Source organism: Delphinapterus leucas, chromosome 4, assembly GCF_059928025.1.
Source record: "Delphinapterus leucas isolate spDelLeu-1000000601 "Yukka" chromosome 4, BTC_Dleu_Yukka2, whole genome shotgun sequence".
Lineage (NCBI taxonomy): Eukaryota > Metazoa > Chordata > Mammalia > Artiodactyla > Monodontidae > Delphinapterus > Delphinapterus leucas.
This window is the reverse complement of record NC_143132.1, coordinates 121,363,652-121,388,522: the sequence shown is the minus strand read 5'-3', so window position 1 is coordinate 121,388,522 and position 24,871 is coordinate 121,363,652. Positions and strand designations below refer to the sequence as shown.

General features: G+C 40.6%; 2 protein-coding genes across 4 annotated transcripts in view; one reads left to right on the top strand and one right to left on the bottom strand.

The window, feature by feature from the left end:
- Positions 1-14,400, top strand: part of GYG1 (glycogenin 1) — a 38,250-nt gene extending 23,850 nt beyond the window's left edge. The window contains exons 5-6 of one of the 2 annotated variants that reach the window (XM_089911031.1): positions 10,742-11,037; positions 13,535-14,400. In XM_089911031.1, coding sequence (XP_089767157.1) covers positions 10,742-11,037; positions 13,535-13,708 — 470 coding nt within the window. In that variant the 3' untranslated portion in view covers positions 13,709-14,400. The remainder of the gene's footprint in view (positions 1-10,741; positions 11,038-13,534) is intronic. The other variant, XM_022582723.3, reaches the window with a different exon arrangement.
- A 7,165-nt stretch (positions 14,401-21,565) lies between these two features.
- The window catches only part of HLTF (helicase like transcription factor), a 59,205-nt gene continuing 55,899 nt past the window's right edge, over positions 21,566-24,871 (bottom strand). For both annotated transcript variants that reach the window (XM_022582724.3, XM_022582725.3), the window contains exon 25: positions 21,566-23,876. In XM_022582724.3, the coding sequence (XP_022438432.2) occupies positions 23,724-23,876 (153 nt within the window). In that variant the 3' untranslated portion in view covers positions 21,566-23,723. The remainder of the gene's footprint in view (positions 23,877-24,871) is intronic.

Below are 24,871 nucleotides of genomic sequence, written 5' to 3'. Positions count from 1 at the left end.
ACATTTCTCGTACAATTGGGAAGGGCTGAAAAGGCAGACAGTTACATTTCTTTTTTGTTTCAAGTTAACATAAAATTCAAGTTAACCAAAAATTTTAAGCTGAAGTAGACGGTCATGGACATTTGGGCTGCCATGGCTACCTAACCAAGAGCCCTGTGCACTGCTGGGACCTCAGCATGAATTCACAGTCCCACTGTGGGGCTCAGGGTAACCTTGGTGGCCTCCAGGACCGAGTGGCTCTGTGGTGTGCTGGCCTTCCCCAGGATAGCACAGGTGGTGGCAGGTAGAATGAGACCAAGGAGTGGTTTAGAGGCTTCGCGGAAGGAGTCGAGAATTTGCCCCACCAACTTTTAGCAGCCATGTGCCATGAGATCACCAGGACAGTATTTAGATGCCCCAGAATCTTAGCTCCTTGGATATCTTAGACCGGCCTAGCCTCTTGCTGTTACCTGAAGTTTCTGCTAAAGGATGGCCTGACATGAATCAAATTCAGCATGAATTGGGGCTACGGATGTAGCATATCTAAAGCCTTTCTCTACATACCACTTGGACAGAACAAAACACAAAGGAAAACACACTTATTAGTTTTAGCACTTTGAGTGGATACTCAAACATAGCTTCTGAAAAACAAAATTAGTAATATTTTCTGTGATAGAAGATCCTGTTTAACACAGCCTAATTTGAGAACTAAAATGCTTGGCTTAGTAACTTTTCAGTTAACTTGTAATATATGCGTTGAGAAACAAGCTCATAACTGTATTTCTTAATGAAGTAATATTCCTGAAAGTGCCTAGCATAATGTTTGGGAAGTAGCAGCTTCTTAGTTCATATTCACTTCTCTATGTCTTCTCCATCTGGAGGGCCTGTTTTATCCACGTAGCATAGAATTTGGCTTGTGCATAACGTTAGGCAGAACCTCATTAGTCTTTCTAAAATCAGCCATTTAGTTCCGTTTTGACTTTCTGTTAAATCCACTGACTAAAAGCTGTTTATGTCATATCATGCTATATAAATGGGCCTAAAGCAAAGGTAAAGAATTCTCTGGTATTGCCTCGAACAGCCATACAAATTAGTTGGTCAGATTGATTGACTACAAAGCTTGATTTACCAAATAATTTCCAAATAAATATTTTAACTTACTCTTTCTTTTTTTTTTTTTTTGTGGTACGCGGGCCTCTCCCTGTTGTGGCCTCTCCCGTTGCGGAGCAACAGGCTCCGGACGCGCAGGCTCAGCGGCCATGGCTCACGGGCCCAGCCGCTCCACGGCATGTGGGATCTTCCCGGACCGGGGCACGAACCCGCGTCCCCTGCATCGGCAGGCGGACTCTCAACCACTGCTCCACCAGGGAAGCCCCTTAACTTACTCTTTTACTTGAGTGTAAATATGATCTGAGACCTGGCTTGGTAGAATCTCAGAAACTAGATCTAGAAACCCAAAATATATTTTTTCCATTTGTTTACTGCTTTAAACGTTTCTGAGGATATTCATATCTATTATTTCTTTCCCAGGAATGTGGCTTATTCACTAGACCTTATCAAACCTCTTTAAAATCAGTATTTTCCAAGAGCAAAATGGAACCTTTAGTGTTCTAATTTCTGTTGTTCTTGTGTATTTCTGATTTGATTGTTTTTCCTTGGTCCCTGAGACACCCTTGGCTTAATCTCTCTTTGGGACTGTTGTCATCGAAGCCATACATTTTCTGTGTTCATAGCTTTTCACACTCCTACGTCTTCACCTAAAGCCCTGAGGAGTTGTAGTTTGTGTAGCTTTTAGTTTTTCAGCCATTTGTTGGTCCAGTCACTGGTCATTCCACCTGAAGCATGTAGAGGGTGCATCACATTCTACTCACCGACGACCACAAAGATGAATGAGGACGTTGTAGTGTCATCAACCTGGCAAATGCAGGTTGACTGCGTCCCGTCGTGGTTTGAGTGTTGAAGAATCAAGTCTGTGGTTTCACGGATGTCTTCTTTCTCCTTTCCGGGTGTTAGTGATGCTTGTCAGGCCCCAGGCACCCCATTTCTCAGCATGGCTGTCGGTTCATTCTGACATCACCCCTAAGCATGTATCAGATCATCTGGCCTCACATCTTACTGATGCTGCCTATTCTGCTGCCCGACCTGGGTCCTCATCACGAAGGGGGAAGCTTCCACGTCAGAGCCATCCCAGCCTTCAGAGGCTGGTCTGACAATAGGCACAGAGGGCACGAGGAGTGACGTCTCATGGGCAGGAGTCGGCTCGAGAAATGCCGCCTCAGCAGGAGAGGGAGCTCGTGGGAGGGGAAAAGGGTGGGAATGGAGTGGAAGACGCACCCTCTTCAGAGGCCTCGAGCTGGTGGGCCGCTGACTCTGTTTGTCCCACAGAGATAAATTGTTTTCCTTGCATAGCTTTCTTTCTTTTCTCAGTTGTTAATGCTTAAAAATGAGGAATTTCACATGAAATGCAGATTTCCAAGCTCTTTTGAAAAATCAGACCTTTGGTGGGATGTGGGAGAAGAATGTCAAAGATGATTGTTACAAGTATGGGACCTAAGCAGGTGGAATAAAGGAGCCCCCGTTTCCTGAGATGGGGAAGATTGTGAGCAAAGCAGGTTCGCAGGGGCAGGGACTGACCAGAGATGTATCAGGTGTATTAAGTTTGAGGTGCGTATTAAACATCCTGGTGAAAACGTGGAAGAGGTAAGTAGCTACAGGAGTTGGGAGTTCAGGAGAGAGACTGGGTGAGACATAGCTATGGAAGTGTCAGCATATAAGTGATATTTATAGCCGGGAGACAAGACGATATAACCAAGAGAGTGGTTATGATAGAAAAGAGTCCTGGAGACTGAGCCCTGGGACAGGAAAATGCGGAGCAACCAGGAACAAGAGCCCGAGAACAGCAAGGCAGGAGGAAACCCAGCAAAGTGAGGTGTTGCACAAGCCAAGCAAGAAAACGTTTCAGGAAGGGGAAGTGATCCCTCTGTGTCAGATGCTGTGATAGGTCAGGTAAGAGGACAGCTGAAAGGTGGCCCTGGACCTAGAATGTGGAGGTCACCGGTGACTTGGGCAGGGGCATTCCTGGTGGAGTGGTGGAGGACAAAGCCTGATTGCAGCAGGTCCAAGAGAATGGAGAATCGGAACTCTTCTGAAGCATTTTCTTTAAAAGGGAGAAGGGGGCTTCCCTGGTGGCGCAGTGGTTGAGCGTCCACCTGCCGATGCAGGGGACACAGGTTCGTGCCCCGGTCCGGGAGGATCCCACATGCTGCGGAGCGGCTGGGCCCGTGAGCCATGGCCGCTGAGCCTGCGCGTCCGGAGCCTGTTGCTCCACAACAGTGAGAGGCCCGTGTACTGCAAAAAAAAAAAAAAAAAAAAAAAAGGGAGAAGGGAAGTGGATTGGTAGCTGGATGGGGGGGTAGGATCAAGAGAGAGGGGGTAGGATGGGGGTGGTTTTTTAAAGATGGGAGAAGTTACACCATGTTTGTTGTATTGATGGGAATGATCAAGGAGGGAAGGAGAGAGCACTAATAATGCAGAAATCTGGAGGGAGACTAGCTGAGTGACGTCCTCGACTAGGTGAAAGGGGATGCGTCCTAGTGCACAAGTGGAGAGGTTGGCTTCAGATAAGAGCTAGGATGGTTGTGTGGGCACAGATGCAGGGAGGTGGCTGTAGTTTTTTGGCTGAATGATTGAATGAATGAATGAGCGAGCCGTCAGCCCGGAGAGACTAAGAATGACACACTCCCCCTAGGAAAGTCTCCCTAGTGGCCTGGCATCATGAGGCTTTCCCTGCTACTTTGTGACCAGAGGCCAACCTGGTAGGTTGGCATAGTTGACTAGGTCCAAGTTGAGGTTATTAAAGTCTGGGTTTGAGTACTGTTGTTTTTGTGATTTCCAGGACACAGTTGGGAGGGTTATTTAGCTTGAAGGGCAAGGAGAAACCGGGTGGGTCCCTGGAGGCCACCGTTGTTTGCTGCTAGGTAGCAGCTGTCTTCTGCTGATAGGAAAAGCACTTGCCCCATGGACCCCCCTCACCAGGTCCACTCTCTGCATGACCGGCCCACCCCTTGGGCACTTGGGTTTATGACTCCTGATTTAGACTGTGAGTGGGTAAGAGGAGGAATTTTTTGGTGAGAGAGGAGAGGTGGCTGATTGGCTGTGGGGAAAGGTTCGTGTATAAGAGGGAGCCTGCGAAGGTACGAGAGTGAGTGGCCGCGGGTCAGAGAACGTGAGTCACTGAAATGGGCAGAGGATGTTTGGCACGGCTGCCGTGCTTCCCAGGGAGGGGTCGCACCAGCAGTGCTGCGTCTCTGTTCCTTGGTATCTGATTGAACATTGCACACACAGAGCTTCCTGAGAACTAAAATTGCTCCTGTGTGCACTGTCGTGGATTAGTTCCTTTTCTGCTCTGACCAGTTCTGTAGTCTCATCCACACCTTACCGGCTCCATTTCTCAACTGCTAAACTAGTCATGAAAATTCTATCTGATCTTTTGGTAACACCAGGTCACAAGGGATTATTTTCACGGCTAACATAAGCACTATTATTGCTGGCTTGGGTTCACACTGTGTCTTGTGATCTGGACGTCACTTTTGAGATTCTATCAAGTTAAAATTAGAACATTTATTTTAAGAGAACGTATGCAAGCTGAGACAAATCCCCATTAGTGGGTCAGAATGAATGGCTCTTAGTAATTTAGAGACAATGGTGATATGTACCCGACTTTTTTTTTCCTGGCTGGTACAATTTGGTGGATAAATCAGGCAGTGAGTCAGTGAATCTTCTAGTTATCCTTGCTGAGAGTCGAGGTCAGTCGAACTTAATCTTCTGACATCAGCATTTCCCCTTCTAGTTCATCGGCCGCTTTGCTTTTGACTAAAAAGGTGACATAAGTTCTGACTGTCGTACCTTTGGTGAGAGAGAGAGATACCACCAGAGTCATATCCTGGGTTACCCTTCTCTAAGAAACAGCCCCGCCCCGGTTTGCATTTTAGGCTAAATTATTCTTTTAAGCAAGAAGTAATTTTCTCTTTTACTTATGACCTGTGCTCTTACTTATTTCATTTTGACCTGGTTATTTTGTATTTTTCATAAATGACTAAAGAATAAATTGATTGAAATGATAGAAAATGATTTTGAAAAACATCCCTCAGGGAACATGATTGTGACAAAAATAATTACATGAAATCCATATCTAGGTTAATGGAAACTCTAGATGCAAAAACTAAGACCTTTTGCTCATCTTTTTGGCAGACAAAGTGTTTTATTACGAAAGCTAGTGGACAAGGACGTTCAGGCTACTTGGTTGTGTAAATAAACACCATTCTGTTTGTATAGTGAGAGTGTAGTTAGATAAACTGTTTAACTCATAAACCTTCACAGGTGGCGGCCAGTGTTACGCCTAATAGGGCTGCCCCTTGTATGGAGCCCAGGGCAGTCTCAGGTGGTTACCAGGAGCACCCTACTGGGTGACTGCCTTTTGCACAGCTGCCGAGAAGGTACGAGAGTGAGTGGCCGCGGGTCAGAGAACGTGAGTCACTGAAATGGGCAGAGGATGTTTGGCACGGCTGCCGTGTTCCCCAGGGTGGGGTCGCACCAGCAGTGCTGCGTCTCTCTTCTGTCTTACCTTCCTCCTACCTTTCTGTCTGAGCTCCATGGTTCCCACTCAGCAGCTGTCTTTCTTCCCCCCTCAGAGGGCCCTCGGGCTGGCCAGAACCTTCACATGCAGTGACTCACCAGGCCTGCTCTTCTCATAAAGCGTCCTTGCTCTGAAACTTGTTTTTCTCCCACCCCTGTTCATTCCCGTAGATCTGTCAGGTAGATGGCAACTTAGGTTCAAGTAACGCCTCAGGACCTAAAAAACAGGTTCCTCTTCCTTACTGTGCAGAAATAGGGCTGACCGTAGCCTGAACCCGTGACATATGAAGCCTGTAAGCCCCAGCATCTTCCTGACTCCCTCGCGCATCTCTCTGCCGTCAGCCTCCTGAATTCCTCAGGCTCTTCCTGGTCTGCCCCTCAGTACCCTGGCCCCAGTCATTTTCTCAAGAAACCTCTCACCCTGTGCATTTTGCGATTTGTTTTGTTGCTGGGATTTGGGGAGCTGTTGGGAAGGTACCTCACACCGTGCAGCCTGCCTCTGCTCGCCTCTTAACCCTTCCCACCCTCCCCCCGTCTTACTGGCACCCAAGGAATTCCTCGCCTTTAAGCAGAAAGGGCAGTTCTACCCACATTTAGAACCCTTTGAGATCTCAGTTCCTACCTCTAACAGACTTATGCTAACACATATATATGGAATCTAAGAAAAAAGAAAAAAGGTCATGAAGAACCTAGGGGCAAGATGGGAATAAAGACACAGACCTACTAGAGAATGGACTTGAGGATATGGGGAGGGGGAAGGGTAAGCTGTGACAAAGTGAGAGAGTGGCATGGACATGTATACACTACCAAATGTAAAATAGCTAGTGAGAAGCAGCCGCATAGCACAGGGAGATCTGCTCGGTGCTTTGTGACCACCTAGAGGGGTGGGATAGGAAGGGTGGGAGGGAGGGAGACGCAAGAGGGAAGAGATATGGGGACATATGTATATGTATAACTGATTCACTTTGTTATAAAGCAGAAACTAACACACCATTGTAAAGCAATTATACTCCAATAAAGATGTTAAAAAAAAGAAACTTAAAACCAAGACTGCTCGGTAGATGAAAGGACTGTCCAGTGGATAGAATTTTTCACGTTGTTAGGGTGGAATAGGTAAAGAAGGTAATTTTGAGAAAGGGGGTCCTTCCCCTGGCCACAGAAGGTGACAGTGATTTAGCATTAAAGAAGCACTTAGGCATCATGGATTCATGAAAGTAGAACCCAGGCCTGAGCCACAGTGAAATGCAGGGTGTGGACCGTCCGCAGTGGTGTTCCTGTTGACATGCAAGGAGAAGGCCATGGGCCACGTGGGGAGGAATCCGCCCGGCACGAGGCCAGTACCCAGGGAGGTGGCAGAGGCCCCTGAGCCACCTCGGGGCACAGACAGAGCCAGAGGCTGAGGTGTGCGCTTCCGCCTCCCGCAGAGACTGGGCCGTCTTGCGGTGCAGGCGTGTTGGCCGCTTTGCAGTGGCATTCTTCTGTGGATTGGACCATTGTGCCCTTCCTCTGCGTTCACTCTGGGAAGGCCCTTAGACACTGCCCCGCACGGTCCAATTGTGGGTCCTAAGAAGCACCACCGTCTGTTTCTTGCTCTTGTTTCCCCCCTTTCCCCCTAAACTTTGTGCAAACTGTATCCCTCTGAGAGCAGTCTTCAGACAGTGCTAAGTTGCTTGCTTTGTAGCTTTCTTTCCTATTAATTACTTTCTGCGCTCTGTCCTTGACTATACTGGGGGTGTTTCCAGCGCTCATTTCCAACTTTGATATTGACCATCTGTAGGCAGGGAGTTAATCTGCGGAGTAACAAATGACACTCTCAGGTGATGTCCTTATGATTCTGGGAGTGTCTTACAAGTACAGCCTAGTTGTGGATGAAGAACCTTGGCTCTGGAGCCAGACTGCTTGGGTGGAATCCCAGCCTTGTCGCTCACCAGCCACATGATCCTAGACAAGTTAACTTCTTCCTGCCTTGGTGTCCTCGCATAGTTGTTTCTGGAGATTAACTGAGGTGAACCAGGCAGGTGTTAACCAGTGCCTGGCACATGTGAGTGTTAGCTATTCCGATGACCACTGCTTCAGCAGATGTGAACTGTCGGGAGAGTGGGCTGGAAAGGAATCAAGTTCATGCTGTATTCAACTTTTACGCGGGCCTCTCACCGTTGTGGCCTCTCCCGTTGCGGAGCACAGGCCCCGGACGCGCAGGCTCAGCGGCCATGGCTTACGGGCCCAGCTGCTCTGCCGCACGTGGGATCTTCCCGGACCGGGGCACGAACCCGTGTCCCCTGAATCGGCAGGCGGACTCTCAACCACTGCGCCACCAGGGAAGCCCACTACATTCATCTTTTATCTTAATTAGTGTTGCTACCTCTCATGGCTCTCATGTAATGACTGTGTGTGACGTTTAAATTAGGCTCGGCAGGTCATGGCTTGAGACTTACTGGTCAGTTAATAAAGGAGACGCAAACAAGTGTTGTTGCTCCAGGCAGGGAAGTCAGGGCAGGAGGAGTGGGTGTGTGAGGAGGTGGAAGGGGCACCTCCTCTTTCACATGTGCTCTATTCTGGTTTTAGGCTTCCGTGTACCACTAGGATGAGGCAGTGCCTGTTGTCCCCGCCCATCCCCCCGCCCCACCAGCACGCAAGTATCAGGTCTCTGGGATGGGTTCCCCCATCACCATTAGAACATTTGCTGAAGGCACTTCTCTTAATCCTGCTCATCTTCCTCAGCCTCGTCTGAAGCCTCTTCTGAAAACCTCCACCTGCAGTAATTGCTTCGAAATGTCCATAGCCCTTAATGTCAGCACTGCCCTGCTGGCCCCGACTTGTTGCCTTGCTTGTGCTACTGTTTCTTATTTTTATGTAGATGACTCATCTCCATGTTTGGATAAAGCCTCTTAGGGTCGCACACTGACCACAGTATAGTGCCTTACACGTAACAGTTGCTTATTTAATTGACAGCCCTCTCTGTGCACAGATTTGAGCATTATGATTTATCCTTTTAAGGATAACATTGAGAGTTCTTGTGTGTATATGTGCACAAGTATGTGTGTGCATGTAAAATAGACCACGTGTATAAAATAGAGAGTAAGCTTGGGGATATCAGGTATCCACTTCATCTTCAAAAGAAATGCACTGGAGGATGGTTAGTTATCCTTAGGAGGAAATTTACAGTAAGCTCTCTTTTTCTTGCATGGTTTTGGAGTAGCAGCATGGTAGGATGGTAAGAGCTTAGGTTTAAGAGAGGGGCAAAACTGTGCCGAATCCCATCTCTGCCACTAAATAGCCGTATGGCTCTGGGCAACTCACTTAGCCTCTAGGAGCCTCCATTTAACACATTAGTAAAATTTACCTGGCAGGACGATTATTCCCAAATGTGTCCTGAAAGAATTTGGGCCCCAAACATAGTAAACTGTCAGATAATGATAGCTATATAACAGGTCTGTGACATTAAAAACAAAACAAGAAAACAAAAAAACCTTTAGAAGACAAGAGTTACATGAATAGAGTTTGCATTGTTTTGAACTGTACGTCATGCTCAAATATTTCGGTTGCCTATAGGATAACTCCACTTAAAATCTGACACTTGAGCCCAACACCCAAGGATCTGTCCCATTTTACCTTTCCCTATGAAAGCTTCCTCTTTGGCTCTAATTGGAGGACATTCGGTCTGGTACACACGTGCTCACCTGATACCTGCATCCCCCTGCCTACAATTCCCTGTATTAGCACCAGCTACCCAGCTCCTATCTGTTGGATAAATTTTAAGTCACATCCACTATCTCAGCACCTCCTGCCCCACTGACCTGAGCTTTCAGTGACCTCCTTGCTTCTGAATTCTTAGGGCACTCACTGTTCCCACCCTCCTTTTGGCACGTGTATTCACCTTTATCATTATTTCGTTTCACACGTATAGATTTCCTCCCAGCCAGAACAGGACCATTCTTAAGTCTTACTCTTTTTATATTATGAGATAATATAAAAAGTGTGTTGTGTATTTAGTGAAATATAGTGTATATACAAGAGGATATACAAAAATGTTTAGTTTTTAAAACACCTTCACCACCCAAGTTAAGGATTGGAACATAACCAGTATCTTTGAAGCCCCTTTTCGTCTTTCCCATCACAGCTTCCCCTTTCCTCCCAAGATAACCAATATCATGAGATTTACATTGATTACAGTTTTCTACTCTTTAAACAGTACTTTTTTGTTTTGTTTTGTCCTTATGTAAGTAGATTCATATGTATGTGTTTCTACTTGAATTTGTATAATTTCTTTTTTTCAGCATATTTTGAAAAGTCATCCTTTTGCTATGTGATCTGGGTAGCTACAGTTCATTCATTTTCACTGCTATATTGTATTCTATGATATGAATATACCAGAAGTTGTCCTTAAAACAAAAACAGAATGGATAACCATCCAATTTCAGTGACATTCAACAGTCAGCATGTATTTCTTGCTCATATGTCATTGAGTAGTCTGGGACAGCTCTGATCATCTCAGCTGAGTTTGGAGCCAGGCCACAGGTTTGATCCACATCTGTTGTGACTGTCTCATTCTTCTGGAACCAGCAGGCTACCCAGGGTACATTCTTCCGCTGGCAGAAGTTGTAGCTTCTCAGGGAGGCTGAGCAGAAACAAGCAATGCTATTTTAAGGCACACTGTCGCTCTGCCCACATTTCATTGGTGAAAGCAAGTCATGCAGACGTGCAAATATCAGTCAGGCAGGAAAGTGCACTCCCCCTGTGGAGACTGGGAAAAGGCATGAACACTTGCTGAACAGTAATCTATTAGAGTGTAGTCACTTCAGTTGTTTCCAGTTTATGACTATTTCAGACAGTGCTACTGCTGTGAACATTTTGATTATGTTTCCTGCTGCACACGTGTAAGAGTTTCTGTAGGGTATGTGCCTAGGAGCTGAGCTTCCTTCTGGGTTGTAGAGTGTGAGCATTTTCAGTTTTACTAGGTAATATCAAATGGTTTAGCAAGTGGCTGTACCTCTGCTATCCACGGTGGATCAGCGTTGGGTTGTTGCACTGATCCACTGCTACTTTGGGATTTTGTGTATACTTAACATATAATTGAATAATTTTAGAAGTCTAAGATTGTTTCAGTGAGCTCCACTTTTTTTTCCAGCCACTGCTGCAGGATGGAAGGTGAACTGTCAGTGCTCAGAATCCACTAACCGTTTCAACTTGTGCTCACTTGGCAGATTTGGTGCAAATGCCAAAGTTGTGCATTTCCTAGGACGAATCAAACCGTGGAATTATACTTACGATCCTCAAACAAAAAGTGTCAGAAGTGAGTCCCACGATCCCACTGTGACTCATCCAGAGTTTCTCAACCTGTGGTGGGACATCTTCACTACCAGCGTTTTACCTCTGCTTCAGCAGTTTGGCCTTGTCAAAGACACCCGCTCATACGTACACGTGGTAGGTTCTGTTTTTTTCCTTCAGGTAATTTGATGCTGTATTTTTTAAAATTTGGTATACTGGTAGAGATGGAATATTTAGTGGTATTTTGAACAAAGAAAGTAAGACTTTGTGGAAAGAAAACGATGTCCATCTTAGAGTGGAGAAATATTACCAGCAAAGATTAGAGCAGAAGTAGATTTTGTGGCAAATTTCAGTAGACCTGGGAGCAAAGGAAAGGTTTTTAGAGGTTTAGATGGATAGATAGAGAGATCTATATATATTATATATATATATATATATATCCGTATGTTATAACTATAAAATTCTTAGCCCATTGTCCTAAGATTGTAAGATTATTCCCCAAAAAATAGTGGTTTACAAAAACAAAGAACGCCCCATTTCATGTTTTAGAAGCTGCAAGTATTTAAATATACCTATTTTATTTTTGCCATCGTGTAGAAGAATATATTCCAAGTGAAAATTACAATAACATGAACGTACAGCAAATACTTTTCTAGGATTGTTTTGATTTGCCATGTTTTACTCCTCTGGTTATATTGGATCTTGAAAAATAAATCTCTCTGTAAGAGGAAGATGACATTAACGTTTACAGTAACAATTCTCACTTTAAAGGTCTTCCTCTGAGGTTTGTTCTTTTGGAAGAATTGGAAGAGGATGAGAAATTAAACTTTTATGTTGCATATTAAGATATAAAGAATAAAACTGGGCTTCCCTGGTGGCGCAGTGGTTGAGAGTCCCCCTGCCGATGCAGGGGACACGGGTTCGTGCCCCGGTCCGGGAAGATCCCACATGCCGCGGAGCGGCTGGGCCCGTGAGCCATGGCCGCTGAGCCTGCGCATCCGGAGCCTGTGCTCCGCAACGGGAGAGGCCACAACAGTGAGAGGCCCGCGTACCGCAAAAAAAAAAAAAAAAAAAAGAATAAAACTGAATGGGTAAATTATAATCAAGTCTTAATAGATCAGTTAATTACCTTGGTATAATTATAAGAGACGATAAGGTTATAAGAGATCCTTCTCTTTGCTATGGTATATATAGATTTTAGCCATTTCACTTATGAGCACTTGTGCCAAAATATAAAAAGGAGAAAGGGAAAAATAACTAACACTTAACATTCTTACACTAATTGCTTTATATGGACCAGGAAATAATACTTATACAGTACTTGGAACATTGCCAGGTACATAGTAAGTGCTTAAGATATCTATTCTTATTTAACCCTTATAAGCACTCTGTCAAGTAAGTATTATTTTTGTTAATATCCCCTTTTTATATATTAAAATTAACTGAGGCTTAAAGAAGTTACATCCCTTCCCTTAGTTATGTAACAGACTAGTCAGTAGCAGAACTGGGACTCACATCCAGGTCTGAGAGGTGGCTGTCCTTACGAAAGCATTGCGAGCAGAGGACTCTGAAAGAGGCTCCTGGTATCATTCCGGTGGCCCGTGGAAGGCAGAGGCAGGACTAATCCAAGGGAAGGACGTAACGTCGCCTCAGCTATAATATAATCCCGTGGAATCTACCCAAATACCTTGGAATTCCAGGATATTTAAATACATATATACTTACACCTACACATCTATATAGCAACAAAAACAGCTACTCATTTTGTTCTACCATTTTCTCTGTTAAAAACAATACCTGTGTGTATTCATTTGCCTTCCTTTTTCTCTACGATTTCCAGTACTATCGCACCTGAGAGCTTTCTGAAGGATAACTTTGATGTTCTTTTATGATACTACTGAAGTTAATTGCCTACCTGTATGTAATGAGAATCGAATTTAATGCAGAGTAGGTTTGCTCCACTTCCTGCACATTTACCTTGTTCTTCCACAACCCAAGGACTGAGGGTTATGAATCAAGGGAAGGTGAAGATGGGAAATGAAGACTTAATCAAAACTAAGCAAATTAACAGAAGCTGCAGGAATAGATACTACTTGGTAATAAGCTTGAACAGGAAGATAAATTTGGTGTATGGCTCAGACTGTTTAGCTCTCGCTTTTATAATGTGACAGCTGTGTATGTGGTGCGGCTCTCTGCTTAGGTTCTTTCTGAAGTGTAGCTTCTGAGGTATCATTTTGTTTAAGTTCTCAACCTTTCTGAGCCCACACAGATCAAGAACTTATCGTGAGACTTGTGTTCCCTTGTCCACCCATCTTACACTTTCTAATGAACTGTTGCAGCTTTCAGACTTGGTCTATACACTGGCTTTCTCTTGTGGCTTCTGTAGAAAGGTATGCAGAACTTAAACATTAACCCTACCCAATTAATTTGTTCTCCCTATGTTTTCACCGAGTCAAGAAGTCTTCATTTTGTTAGGAAAAATATCATGATCCTTGTATTTCTGTGTCTTGTTCTGTTTCATGTAATACTTTTCAGTTTTTGCTACCTTGCATGATAATTCATCCTGGTTCTTCTCACCTTCTTCAGTTTATTGCAATTCTTTAAAATGGTCTTTCAGCTCTAAAGGAGTCTCTGATTATTCTCCCCTTTCTAGGAAAATGTCTCAGGAGCCGTATCACAGCTGTCCCTTGGGGAGATCCCGGCTACGGCACAGCCTTTTGTATCCTCAGAAGAACGGAAGGAGCGGTGGGAACAGGGCCAGGCTGATTACATGGGAGCAGATTCCTTTGACAACATCAAGAGGAAGCTGGACACTTACCTCCAGTAGAAGCACTGCCCTTTTCCGTGGACACATCCACTTCACAGGCACTTGTTTCCCATACTTAGTGTCTAGAGCTGGGTTAAGAAAGGTCTGTTACAGTTGTTAGAGGCTTTCATTAAGATCCATCAGATGTGGGTGGGGGGTTTTGCAGGACAACTGGTGAGAGCTGGGCAAAAGTTAAGTAGCAATTCTGTTATATGAACGACAGTTCTGCTTTTTTAACCCTCAGCTTGTATTTCAGAAATTCTCAATTATGCTGATTGCCAACGTACGTGGTAAGGGACACTCAAACCTTAAGCGGTTAAGACGGCTGTTATCAACTCTTAAAATGTGCCAAGCCAGGCTCCAAATCAGTCTCCCTTCAGATTGGGACACAGCACCCTTCTCTTGCTTGCTTGTTGTACCCTTCACTAGACCTGCATTTTAGAATCGCCCAGAGGCTGCCAGAGTGATTGTAATTCTGCTTTCAGGTAAAGACAACCTATAAGAACACTGCTGAGTGATTCATGAGCGTATCAACAAACGGTGTTAACCCATTTTATTTCCTAGTCTTAGTGTCTGAAGATGTTCACCAGTTTTCTATGTACAGTAAGGCGGCATGCTAAAATGCTTTCGTTCAGTTCTGTATATCTGAAAACAGCAGTGTGATGGTTACCTACAGTGGCACCTTGTATGAAAAATAAAGATTTCTTGACATACCTTGGTTGTCTAATTCAATTAAGGGCACCCACTCCCCTTGAAAAAAAAGTATTAGGGAATTTTTCATAATTTGTAGAATTTGTGTTTTAAAAACCAGTGTAAAACTTGACACTGAAATACATGCTTTAAAAGTTGGTTTCTAGATATCAAGAGATATCTGCATCTAGTGTTCTCCAGTGATGGTGATGGATCTGATCTAATAGATGGAGGAAAGGGAGATCAAATTAATCTGTCACCCACATTTCTGTATGAAGTGGATATTCACATTTTAGAATACTGTAACCTTAAAATCATCGTAGGTTCATCGTCAGTCTCTAAACATACTCGATAATCTTTCAGGACTGTTACAGTCAGTACCAGACCCAACGTCTTCTAGCATTTTTATCCACGGCTTAGAATGATAGGAGTATAAAGCATATTTATTCAATGTACAGGTGATTCTAGGTTGCAAGGATGGCAAGCTAGTGAAGGGTATGATCTAAAATGTCGTTTTAAAACTGAAGTGAGTAATCAGAAGTCATTCTGTTGAAGAAAGCAAGAGAGACCATGACAAGAAACTTTAGAGGTTTAACTGGCCAGAAGCCGCAGTGGCTTTTAACCTTCAAGATCACCTTCCTTTATTTCCACAATAGCCTATTGGTTACACAGGTCAGCCCTATTCAATAAGGGTGTGAATGAATATACAGGGTATGGAAACCTGGAGGGCAAGAATGGATGGGGGTGGGGGGCCACTTGGAGGCTGGCTACCAGAAGAGCTTAAGAAGAACCTGAGGACTTACCTAAAATTGTAAACTGTTAAATGACAAATGATTTCTGAAGATAAAATAAGCTACGATTATTTGGACTGTGGAAAATGAGTTGCTGTGATCTTCAAAGTACATGAAGCACTACCAGAGAGTTACGTGCCTCTGCGTGTCAGGTGCCATGGTACAAAGACCCCTCAAGATACTCCTAATCCAAGAATCTCTGCATTGAGAGGTATGAGCTAAACTCTTCCAGTGAGAATCCAATGCATAGAAGAATCTGGCTAAACTGAAATTAAATTCATTATAGTGTAATTTGCAAGTCATACAAATAGAGTCTTTATTTCTGGACAATCTATTTGTGCCTAATTTTAAAGTTCATTTCAGCCCTCCGTTGCTTTCACAGTCTAAATGGTCATAAAGATGTATCTGATTTCAAGGAAATACTTGAGCTTATTCCAGAAATTACATCTACCAAAGCATTAATTCAGTCATCTTAGTTTCACATCAAACACAATTTGAGTTGACATATATATTTAAGACAGACAACACAATAATTCACTGAACAAGCACTTAAGTACTGACCATATCACACCTATGATGGACATTAGAAATATAGGAGTGTACAAGACAGAGTTCCTTATATTCTAGTAGGAAACAGACTGAAAGAGAAATGAACATACATAATTGCAAATTATGCTAAATAAAGTACACTGACAACAGGGAAAGTCCAGCTTTAGGGCAGTCAGGAAAGACCTCCTGCAAGATGATGATTAAGCCAGAGAGGCTCTGAGGTAGCCAAGAGGGAGTGAGGAGAAGGAAGAATATTCCCTTCAGAGGAAATTGTGCGAGCAGGCGAGAACTTGGTGGAAATAAAGGCTTATAAAACAGGATGGAGAGGTATGTATACAGTGGCTTCATAGGTGAAGGTATGGGCTTTGGATTTTACTTTAAATTCAACAGCAATTGATTGAAGTTTTATTAATGTAATTTATATTTAACTTTTTATTAACGGGGACCTATAGAGACATACAAAGGTAAGCAGAATAGTATAAAGAACCCCCATCACCCAATTTCAACAATTGTTTCATCTGTATCCCCACCAGCTCTTCCCCTACTAGACTATTTGGAAGCAAATCCCAGATTAAAAATTTCATATTCCCATATATATCTTTAAAACATAAGGACTTCAGAAAATTATCTCACCAAGAAACTATTAATTCCAAATGTCCTCCCTTACTTTGTGTTTTATTTCCACTTTGATCTTATTAAGATCCAAGTAAGGCCCATACAGTGCAATTGGTTGATATATCTGATTCCATCGTGTTTCCTAACCCTCCCTTCTTGTTTGTTGTTGCCTTGCAATTTATTTACTGAAGAAAACAGATTGTCCTGTCTTCCACATTCTTCACTTTACTGATTGCAATTTGACATGTTTCCTTGTATTTTGTATTTCTTATAAACTGATTTAGAGGGCCAGTCAGATTAAGGTGTGATTTTTTTTTGGCGGGGGGCAATACTTTATATGTTGTTAGGTACTTCCAAGCCTCCAGTTATCTTATGATCTCAACTGCCATTGATGATCACTGCCTAGATACAGTATCTCGCTGGGGTTGCAAAATGGTGATACTCTCATTTATTAGCTGAAATATTTCTATATACTTCCATTCATCAGTAATTTGGTTACCCTGAGGTTGTTTCTATTGAAAGCGCAGGATAAATGCTTGATTCTCCCTTCACTCACTAGTTAGTATATAAAATAAGGAACTGGTTTAACAGTATCCTCCAAAGGTGGTTTTGAGGGGGGTTATTCTAGTATCATTATGAATTAATGAATTTTAATATAGTTTGTTCAACTCATTGCCAGTCCTTCTTAAAGAGAGTCTAATTGTCTTACCTTTGTGATTTACATTTTAAAAACATTGGTTCTGCAGCTGGTGGAAAATAGCTTAAATGAGAACAAGAGCTGATGGGAAGGCAAGTTAGTTTAATAGTGGTCTTGGAGAGAGACAGTGGTAATCCAACATACCTTCCACCAGGGTGAAGGCAGTAAAGCTGCTGATGGATTGGATATGAAGAGAGAGGAAAAAGGAGTAACTGAAACTAGAGGCTTGAGCAACTGCGTCTCCAACCTGGCTGCTCCTGAGAAACACTGGACACCTTGTAAGTACAGTTTCTTGGGCCTCATCACTATAGATTATGAATCAGTGGGCCTTGGTTGAGGTCACAGTATCTCTACTCCAAGTAACTATCAAGCAATGACTGTGACCCAAATGACATTTGAGAACCACTTGATACATTAAGAAAGTGTGTACACTGAACACAACAGGGAGTCAGGGTTTTTAGCAGAAGACGCCTGGAAAGGTGAGGTGGTGTTACACAGCAGGGGACTCAACTGCTGATCGGTCAAGGCTTTCCAGAAGACAAACTCGGCTCCTTGAGTGATGTAGGAAAAACATTATCATAAATAACATCTATAAATATAATTGTATAATGTCTACCATTTAATGTCACTGAAACTTGGGGCATTAAGCTAAGTAAGACCTGGCTTCTCCTTAAATAAAATAGTCTGCCACAGTTTGCTTTTTTTTCCTCTGCTTATTATTACAAATAGATTACTATTTTTATACTTGGGTATGTTATTTGATAACTTATTTCTCTGAGTTTCTGATGCTGAAATTCAATCTCCTTTAAGTGAAAATCTGTAAGAAAGCAAAAAGGAAAGACTATTTATTAGGTATTTATAGCTTAATTTTCATGTCAGTCCTATAATGTATATACAGTATTCTCATTTTGCAGATAATCAGAGAATAAGAAAGGTAAATAATCTGCAAAGGACTTTGATTCAGATTTGTGTATGCTCTAACTCTAAAACTATGCTCTGCATTAAACAAATGAGTGATCAAAACAGACGATGAGATCAGAGAAATGGGCAGAGATCAGAGTAACCTCTGTATGTAACCAGAAATATAAATGCCAGAAATCTAGGAAGTAACACAAATAATGGAAAAGCTTTCAGTTTGCTTGCTATGAAGATAAGGATAATGGCCTTGAAATAGAACGTGGGAAATACCTTTTACAAATGCTTTCCTAAATAGGCTGCCTGAAATTGTAATATAAAATGTAATATATGTAATATAAAATGTAATATAAATGTAATATAAAATGTAATATAAAATGGGTAAGAAAATTCAAGGATAGAATTGTCATGAGTTTTGGCTTGGACACAGTTCAGCTTCACAACGTATAGACTTCGTATCTTAAAAGCCTATACAGGGGGGGAAAAAAAAACTATGCAGAATTATCCTGTTTTCACAGTTGTTTTATTGGTCCAGAAGAGGGAAAATTTCTGTTATATGACTATGCTGCGATACTGTGATGTATTCAGGGTCAGCATCCCTTTAGAGATAAGGGCTCCAGACACCTATAGTAAGACACTCAACTCTTGTGATTTACTTATTCTGTGTTCACTTTTAAGTTTTTGAAGTTTCTTGACGTCCAGTCTATCAGCTACCACTGCTCCCTACTGTCTGCCTAAAACAAAAATAGGGAAAGAGGCAACTGTTCAATAACAGGGCCTTTGAACACTAGTCCTTTTCTACTGAGTCAAGTATATGGATTTACTGAAATGTTATTTTAGGTGGTCAGAAGCCTTTTTTGGCTTCTTGGCCCCTGGTTGAGATGAAGAGAAACCTAGTCTTCAGATACCTAATATTGCCTTATTGTTGTGGCCAGGTAATATGCAATCTGAACAAGGAAGTGTATTTTGGAACTCTCCATCTGTATCACAAGAGACCACAAGACTCAAAGCCTTTTTTTTTTAAATTGAGGAACGATATCAAAGCATCAGACTGGTGGGTGGGGAGGAGAATTAAACATATCATCTGGTGTTAACTTTTTTTTTTTTTTTTTTTTTGCGGTACGCGGGCCTCTCACTGTTGTGGCCTCTCCCATTGCGGAGCACAGGCTCCGGACGTGCAGGCCCAGCGGCCACGGAGGCTCAGCGGCCACGGCTCACGGGCCCAGCCGCTCCGCGTCATGTGGGATCTTCCCAGACTGGGGCACGAACCCGTGTCCCCTGCATCGGCAGGCGGACTCTCAACCACTGTGCCACCAGGGAAGACCTGGTGTTAACTTTTTGTGTCCCTATTTTGTATACAACATAAGAGATAAAAGCTCTAAACTGAAAAGGCTTACGTAATTTATTTTAAATAGTATTTAGTAAAGGCTGTTAACTTTTGGAAGGAAACAGTGACAAATTTACCATAGGGAAAAGCATATAATATGCATAAAAGAGGCTGAGAAGTCACTGAATTAGACTAACAGATTCTTTTTCCTTCCCTGATCTTCCAAGGATACTCCTTAATTAAGGTGAAGTATTAACTTTTCCATGCAAAGTTGCACCACTATACTGCAAAATCTGTCCCAGGGAGCCTAAAATACCAAGGGGCACTTTGTAGGATGTGTAAATAGGCAACATTAACTCAGATTACAAGAACATACGTTTGTGGAGGTGATCAATATATCCTTATTTTTTAATCCCATGAATAATGGTGGATATAATAGCCTTTGACTATAAGTCAAATTTGCCTACACAAAGGGCAGATCTATGCCTTTGGAGATGAGCTCCAAGCTTGATCGAGGTCTATGATTCACGCATAAAATCAATGTTTTATCTTAATTCTTGCTTTCACCTGTTCCTGCAAGAAACATATGAAGTGGCCTTCACTAGACCATTTCTCATGAAATATTTAACTTACCTTTATCAATATATTGATACCAGTGCCAAGAAAAAAATTTTTAAATCCTACAATGTACTATTAGGGAATAGCCCTTCCCTACCCTAACAAAAAGGGTAAATTAGTTTAAACATTCAGGAAACTGTATCCTAGTTAATTTTATCTGCCTTTCTAATAAACTAGAATGCTGAAAGATGGCAGACTTACTGGAAACTTTCCTAAAATACTAGTCCTATCTCTGCTTTAGCAAATAGAGCACATGTTTTAATATATAATCTCTCTGATGACTTTTAATATCACATCTATCACATTAAATACCCTCTTGGAATAGTCTAGATGCACTATTTTTGCATTTTTCAAAAGTGCAAAGACATGCCCTAGAATTTGTTTTATCTACCAATCTAAGAAGTCATTTTGGTATTTGCTGTCCTTCTAAATGAAGTCCCAGTGTAGCCTAGTTATTATAACTTGGTTCAGGTTAATGGAGGTGTCCTGTTCCATGTACATTTGAATGACATACATTATTAAAACTATTATTTTCATGTAGAAATCAATTTTCATACTTAAAGGTAGAATTTAAAGGTCTAAATTTGTCAGAAAATTCTTGACCAAGAAGGTTGAGTAGGGAGCTGAAAAAGAGATTTTTTAAAATCCCATTTTAACCATTAAAAGATCTGACTGGGAATAAGATATCATCTACCCTTTCAAAAGCAGTAAATTATTATGGCTTCATCTAGAAGACTGTTCTCCCTTATTATCACACAATAACTATGAATATTTTAACATGGAAGAAAACATTACATCTGCTTACAGGATTTCTAATCAACCGTTTCCCCTTTGAAGTAGACATTACTGCAGGGAAGCATCCCAACCATTATTCACAGCTATCAGAATTTTGGGGTCTTTTTTATTCAGAAGTACCATAAAAATGAGGTCACAAATTCCAGAATGTAGAACTTGTAAGGAAGTTACTACATACTTACGGGTGAATTAAATGAAGGAAAGCTGTTGTATTTCACCTTTTGCAAATATTTTAAAGTTAATACAGTTGAAAACTTAAGGTTAAGCACTTGAATTCTTATTAATAAGCCAAACATATCATTTGTCCTCATGTTTTTAATGAATCTTCCTTCCGAATACTAATGAACAGAACTTTGGCAAGCATATAAATGAAATGAATAAAAAACACACCAATGAATGCCAACAGAAAAATGCACTGCCTGAGTATAATTATATTGGTACTCACTGGTTTTAAACATAAGATGATTATTTTCTTGATTATTTCCAATCCTGGAGCTGTAATTAGGGCAAGGTCTATAATCAAGAGTGTTATCTAGTGTACCACTATACATAGCTATGATCACAACTCCTTTTTTTCTGGCAGATGGGGAAATAAAAATGATCAAAACCAATGTTTAAGAAGATCAAGACATTTAACATAAAATTTAAAAATATATACACTGATTTCTAAACAAGAAGTCAACCAGTTAAATTGAAATTTAGTAAAATTAAAAAGGGGTAGGAATATGAGTCAGTTATTCTCAGCTACTCATAGTTCTTTTATGTACTCTCAGTAAAAAATAATTATATAATAGACAGCTGAACAGACATGTGAGATTTATAAAGAAAGATTAAATGTTCTTTAAAGAAAAAGTACTCATTAAAATTACGGCACTGAGGAAGCTAGTAATTTTTTCACTTTTATTAAATTTAAAACAAAATCCAGTTTGAACCACAACTGGGAATACAATATTTTCAAGATGTTTCTAAAGCTATTACTCTACGTAGTAATGAAACAGAGTTAACAGCGTAAACATAATGTGAACTTTTCATTCCAGTAGTTTATATATTTTCTTAGGATGAATTTGTTGTTTTTTATTTAACACCACTTAATCGAACTATACAAAACCAAAAAGGTATTTTTTAAATGACTTTGCCAAATTTGTCATTATGAATGTGTTTAAAAACACAAGTCTGTAAATGTTTGGGGTAAATAAGCAAGCAAAGTCTTCACCTTTACAGTGAGTTTGCAAGGCTCTGCCTTTGTAAGCAAGAAGAGTAGGTTGTGTTTTTTGCTGCAAACTCTTTTTATACTTAATCTCACTGGAGTATTGGTATATAGAGAACCCACATATCATATTTTATGAGATCCTGATCAACCTGATATTTTGTGCAATGCTAGTCCTACAAGGTAAAGAACTTCCCTATTGCTCCTTATGCTAGTGGACCAACCTCAAGTTATTATTCCACTCTCATCCCTACAGAAAGGTCTGTTTGTCCTTTACATCAGCCCTCTACCTCACCTGCTGCCGAAGAGAAAAGGGACTGGGAAGATTCTTGCTGTCTGATCCACTGTTCCTTTGGAGCAAAGGACAGGGCACAGAGAAGGAAGAATTTTGCTGCTGATAAGGTATGTGCTAAATCTAAGATTGTGTGCCCTAGAATACAACGCTGCCTCCAATCTCCTCTTATCTTTCAGTCAAGTCACTTCCAACACTGTAAGTAAAATATAAGGTTCTTAAATTTGTATCATCAAACATGAAGCTTCTCCTATTATAGTAGGTAATTTCTTCTTTCTTTGGATTAAAAAAAAAGATTCCCTTAAGGAAAAAAATAACACTGACTACCTAACCTGACTGATAAATTTATAGTTTGTTTTAAATGTGACTAAAACAGTCATCCAGGATTCTGTGGCAACTACCGTGAGTCTGATTATTAACAAAAGTAGGAAAAAGATGAGTAATTCTACAGATAGATGTAAGGGTGAATTACTGAAATTCCAAAATCAAATTCTGATTCTAAACACAATAACAAAGAAAATTTTCCATTCAGGGATTAAGATGTCTTTAAAAGTTGAAACAATTTTGGAGGTCATCCAGCCCAACTTCCATCCAGATTATCATGCCTCTCACATATAGTAGTCTTCTGAATTATAAAAATTTATAGTTATTTTTTTAAACTACATAAATAAGAATTATCTATATATAGAAATATCTATTCAGCAATTCCATAATTTAAATATTCAAATCAAATTGGGCAGAACTGGTTCCTTCTCACCCCCACAGACTGTATTTACACACTAATACATCAAGTTACATTTAAACAAAAAGAATGGTACCACCTGACTAAAACGGAGAAAATAGTGCTCTAAACGCAATCCCCAATTTTCTTCATGAACATAAAATTGTAAGTCACTTATGTGAATTTTATCTCAATGACACTGTAAAACAAACAAACAAAACACATACATACACATACATGAACAAAGCCAAACAAACAAAAAAAAGCAAGTAACTTGCTAACCTGGACTTTGGTCTCTCATTTAAGGTTCTGGAATGCAAATATGGTTTTTGAAGGTCCAATAAAATCAATCTCTTGTATAGTCTGTGCACATATTAATCGTTTACATGGACTGTGAATCCACAGCATCACAAATGGGAGACTTTGGTGAATAACCAAATGTGTCCAACATAGAAAATAACTATTTGGTCAAAAGTATAAAAGGTTTGACCTTATCTGAAATATGAAAAGGCTGAGTACTTGGAAGATATATGAAAATACTCAGCATAGATAATATGAAAAGTTGAATAAAAGTAACTTTTTGTCTCAAAAAATTATTTTAGGCCACAGTATATAACAGAACTTATTGCTACCTGAACTATCATTAAAAATAGGTTCATATATAGAAGGAGATTATGTATTAGTAATACCTCTTCACTAATATAAAATGATATGCTCCTTTTAGAAGATATACTCTAGACCTCATTTCTAAAACTATTTTTCGCATTTCCAAAACTTCTGTATATATCTAATTAAACTGACCTTACCAAATCCCACAAATTATAAATCAATTAAAGTTCTGATTTCATTAATTTTAGCTTGTTTCATTTCACTAGCATCTGCTTTTTTAGTTCCAAAGGCTCCAGCTGCAAGTTCTCTCTTTGTGTTTTGTATTTTCAGCATATTTTCTTCAACGGAATCCTTCACAATGAACTTTAAAAAGAAAAACAAAGTTAAATTGGTTAAGTACTTTTTAGGTCACAATACTTGAAGTCTTTAATTAAAAAAAAATTGACATGATGAAAATGATACTTTAAAAGAACCTGCTTTCTTACAGTATTACGTAGCTTTCAAAAATGGTCAATAATAATCTATTAGAAACTGTTTCACTCCCCCCTTTTCTCTCAATATACAGTGAGAATATTTAGAACATGATATGACAGCTAGAGATGAGCACCATTTTCCCTTATCACTCAATATAGTTTTCCTGTATAAAGAATACAGCTGTAAGGACATAAGTTACATATTATAACTCCATCATCAAGATAAAAGCAACACACAAAAAAAGCAAACTTTATAGGCAACTCTGAAGCTGGAATATTAGCAAAATAAATGTAACATATTTAAAAAGCCACATAAGATTTTCCCAGAAATGAAAGAACAGGCCTTCATGTGGTATAATTTATAACATTAAAAATTTAAGAGAAAAAAAGTGATCATCTCAATAGATGATAAGCATTTGATAAAATTCAACGTTTATTCCTGATAAAAACCTTGACTTTAAAAAAAAATCCTCATTAACCCAGAAATAAATGTCCTCAACCTTATTTAAGGATATCTACTAGAAACTTACCAAGAATAACATATTAAATGTAAAACAATAAAAGTATTCCCAACAAAGATAGGACCAAGTCAAGAATGATTACTGTGATTACTACTATTCAACACCGTACAAGAGGTCCCAGTTACTGTAATACAAGCTGTGTTATAAAATGATACCAAAATACATAAAAGACCTAAAAAAATGGAGACTGATACTATCTAAGTTCTTATATGGGAACACTCCGTATTTATAAAGAAGACAGTTTTCCAATTAATCATAAATTCAATAAATCCCAAACAAGATTTCTGAAGTGGGATCTGGTAATCCAAATCCAAAGTTCAATTCAAGAGTAAATAATAATATTAATAACCAACACTGTTTTCAA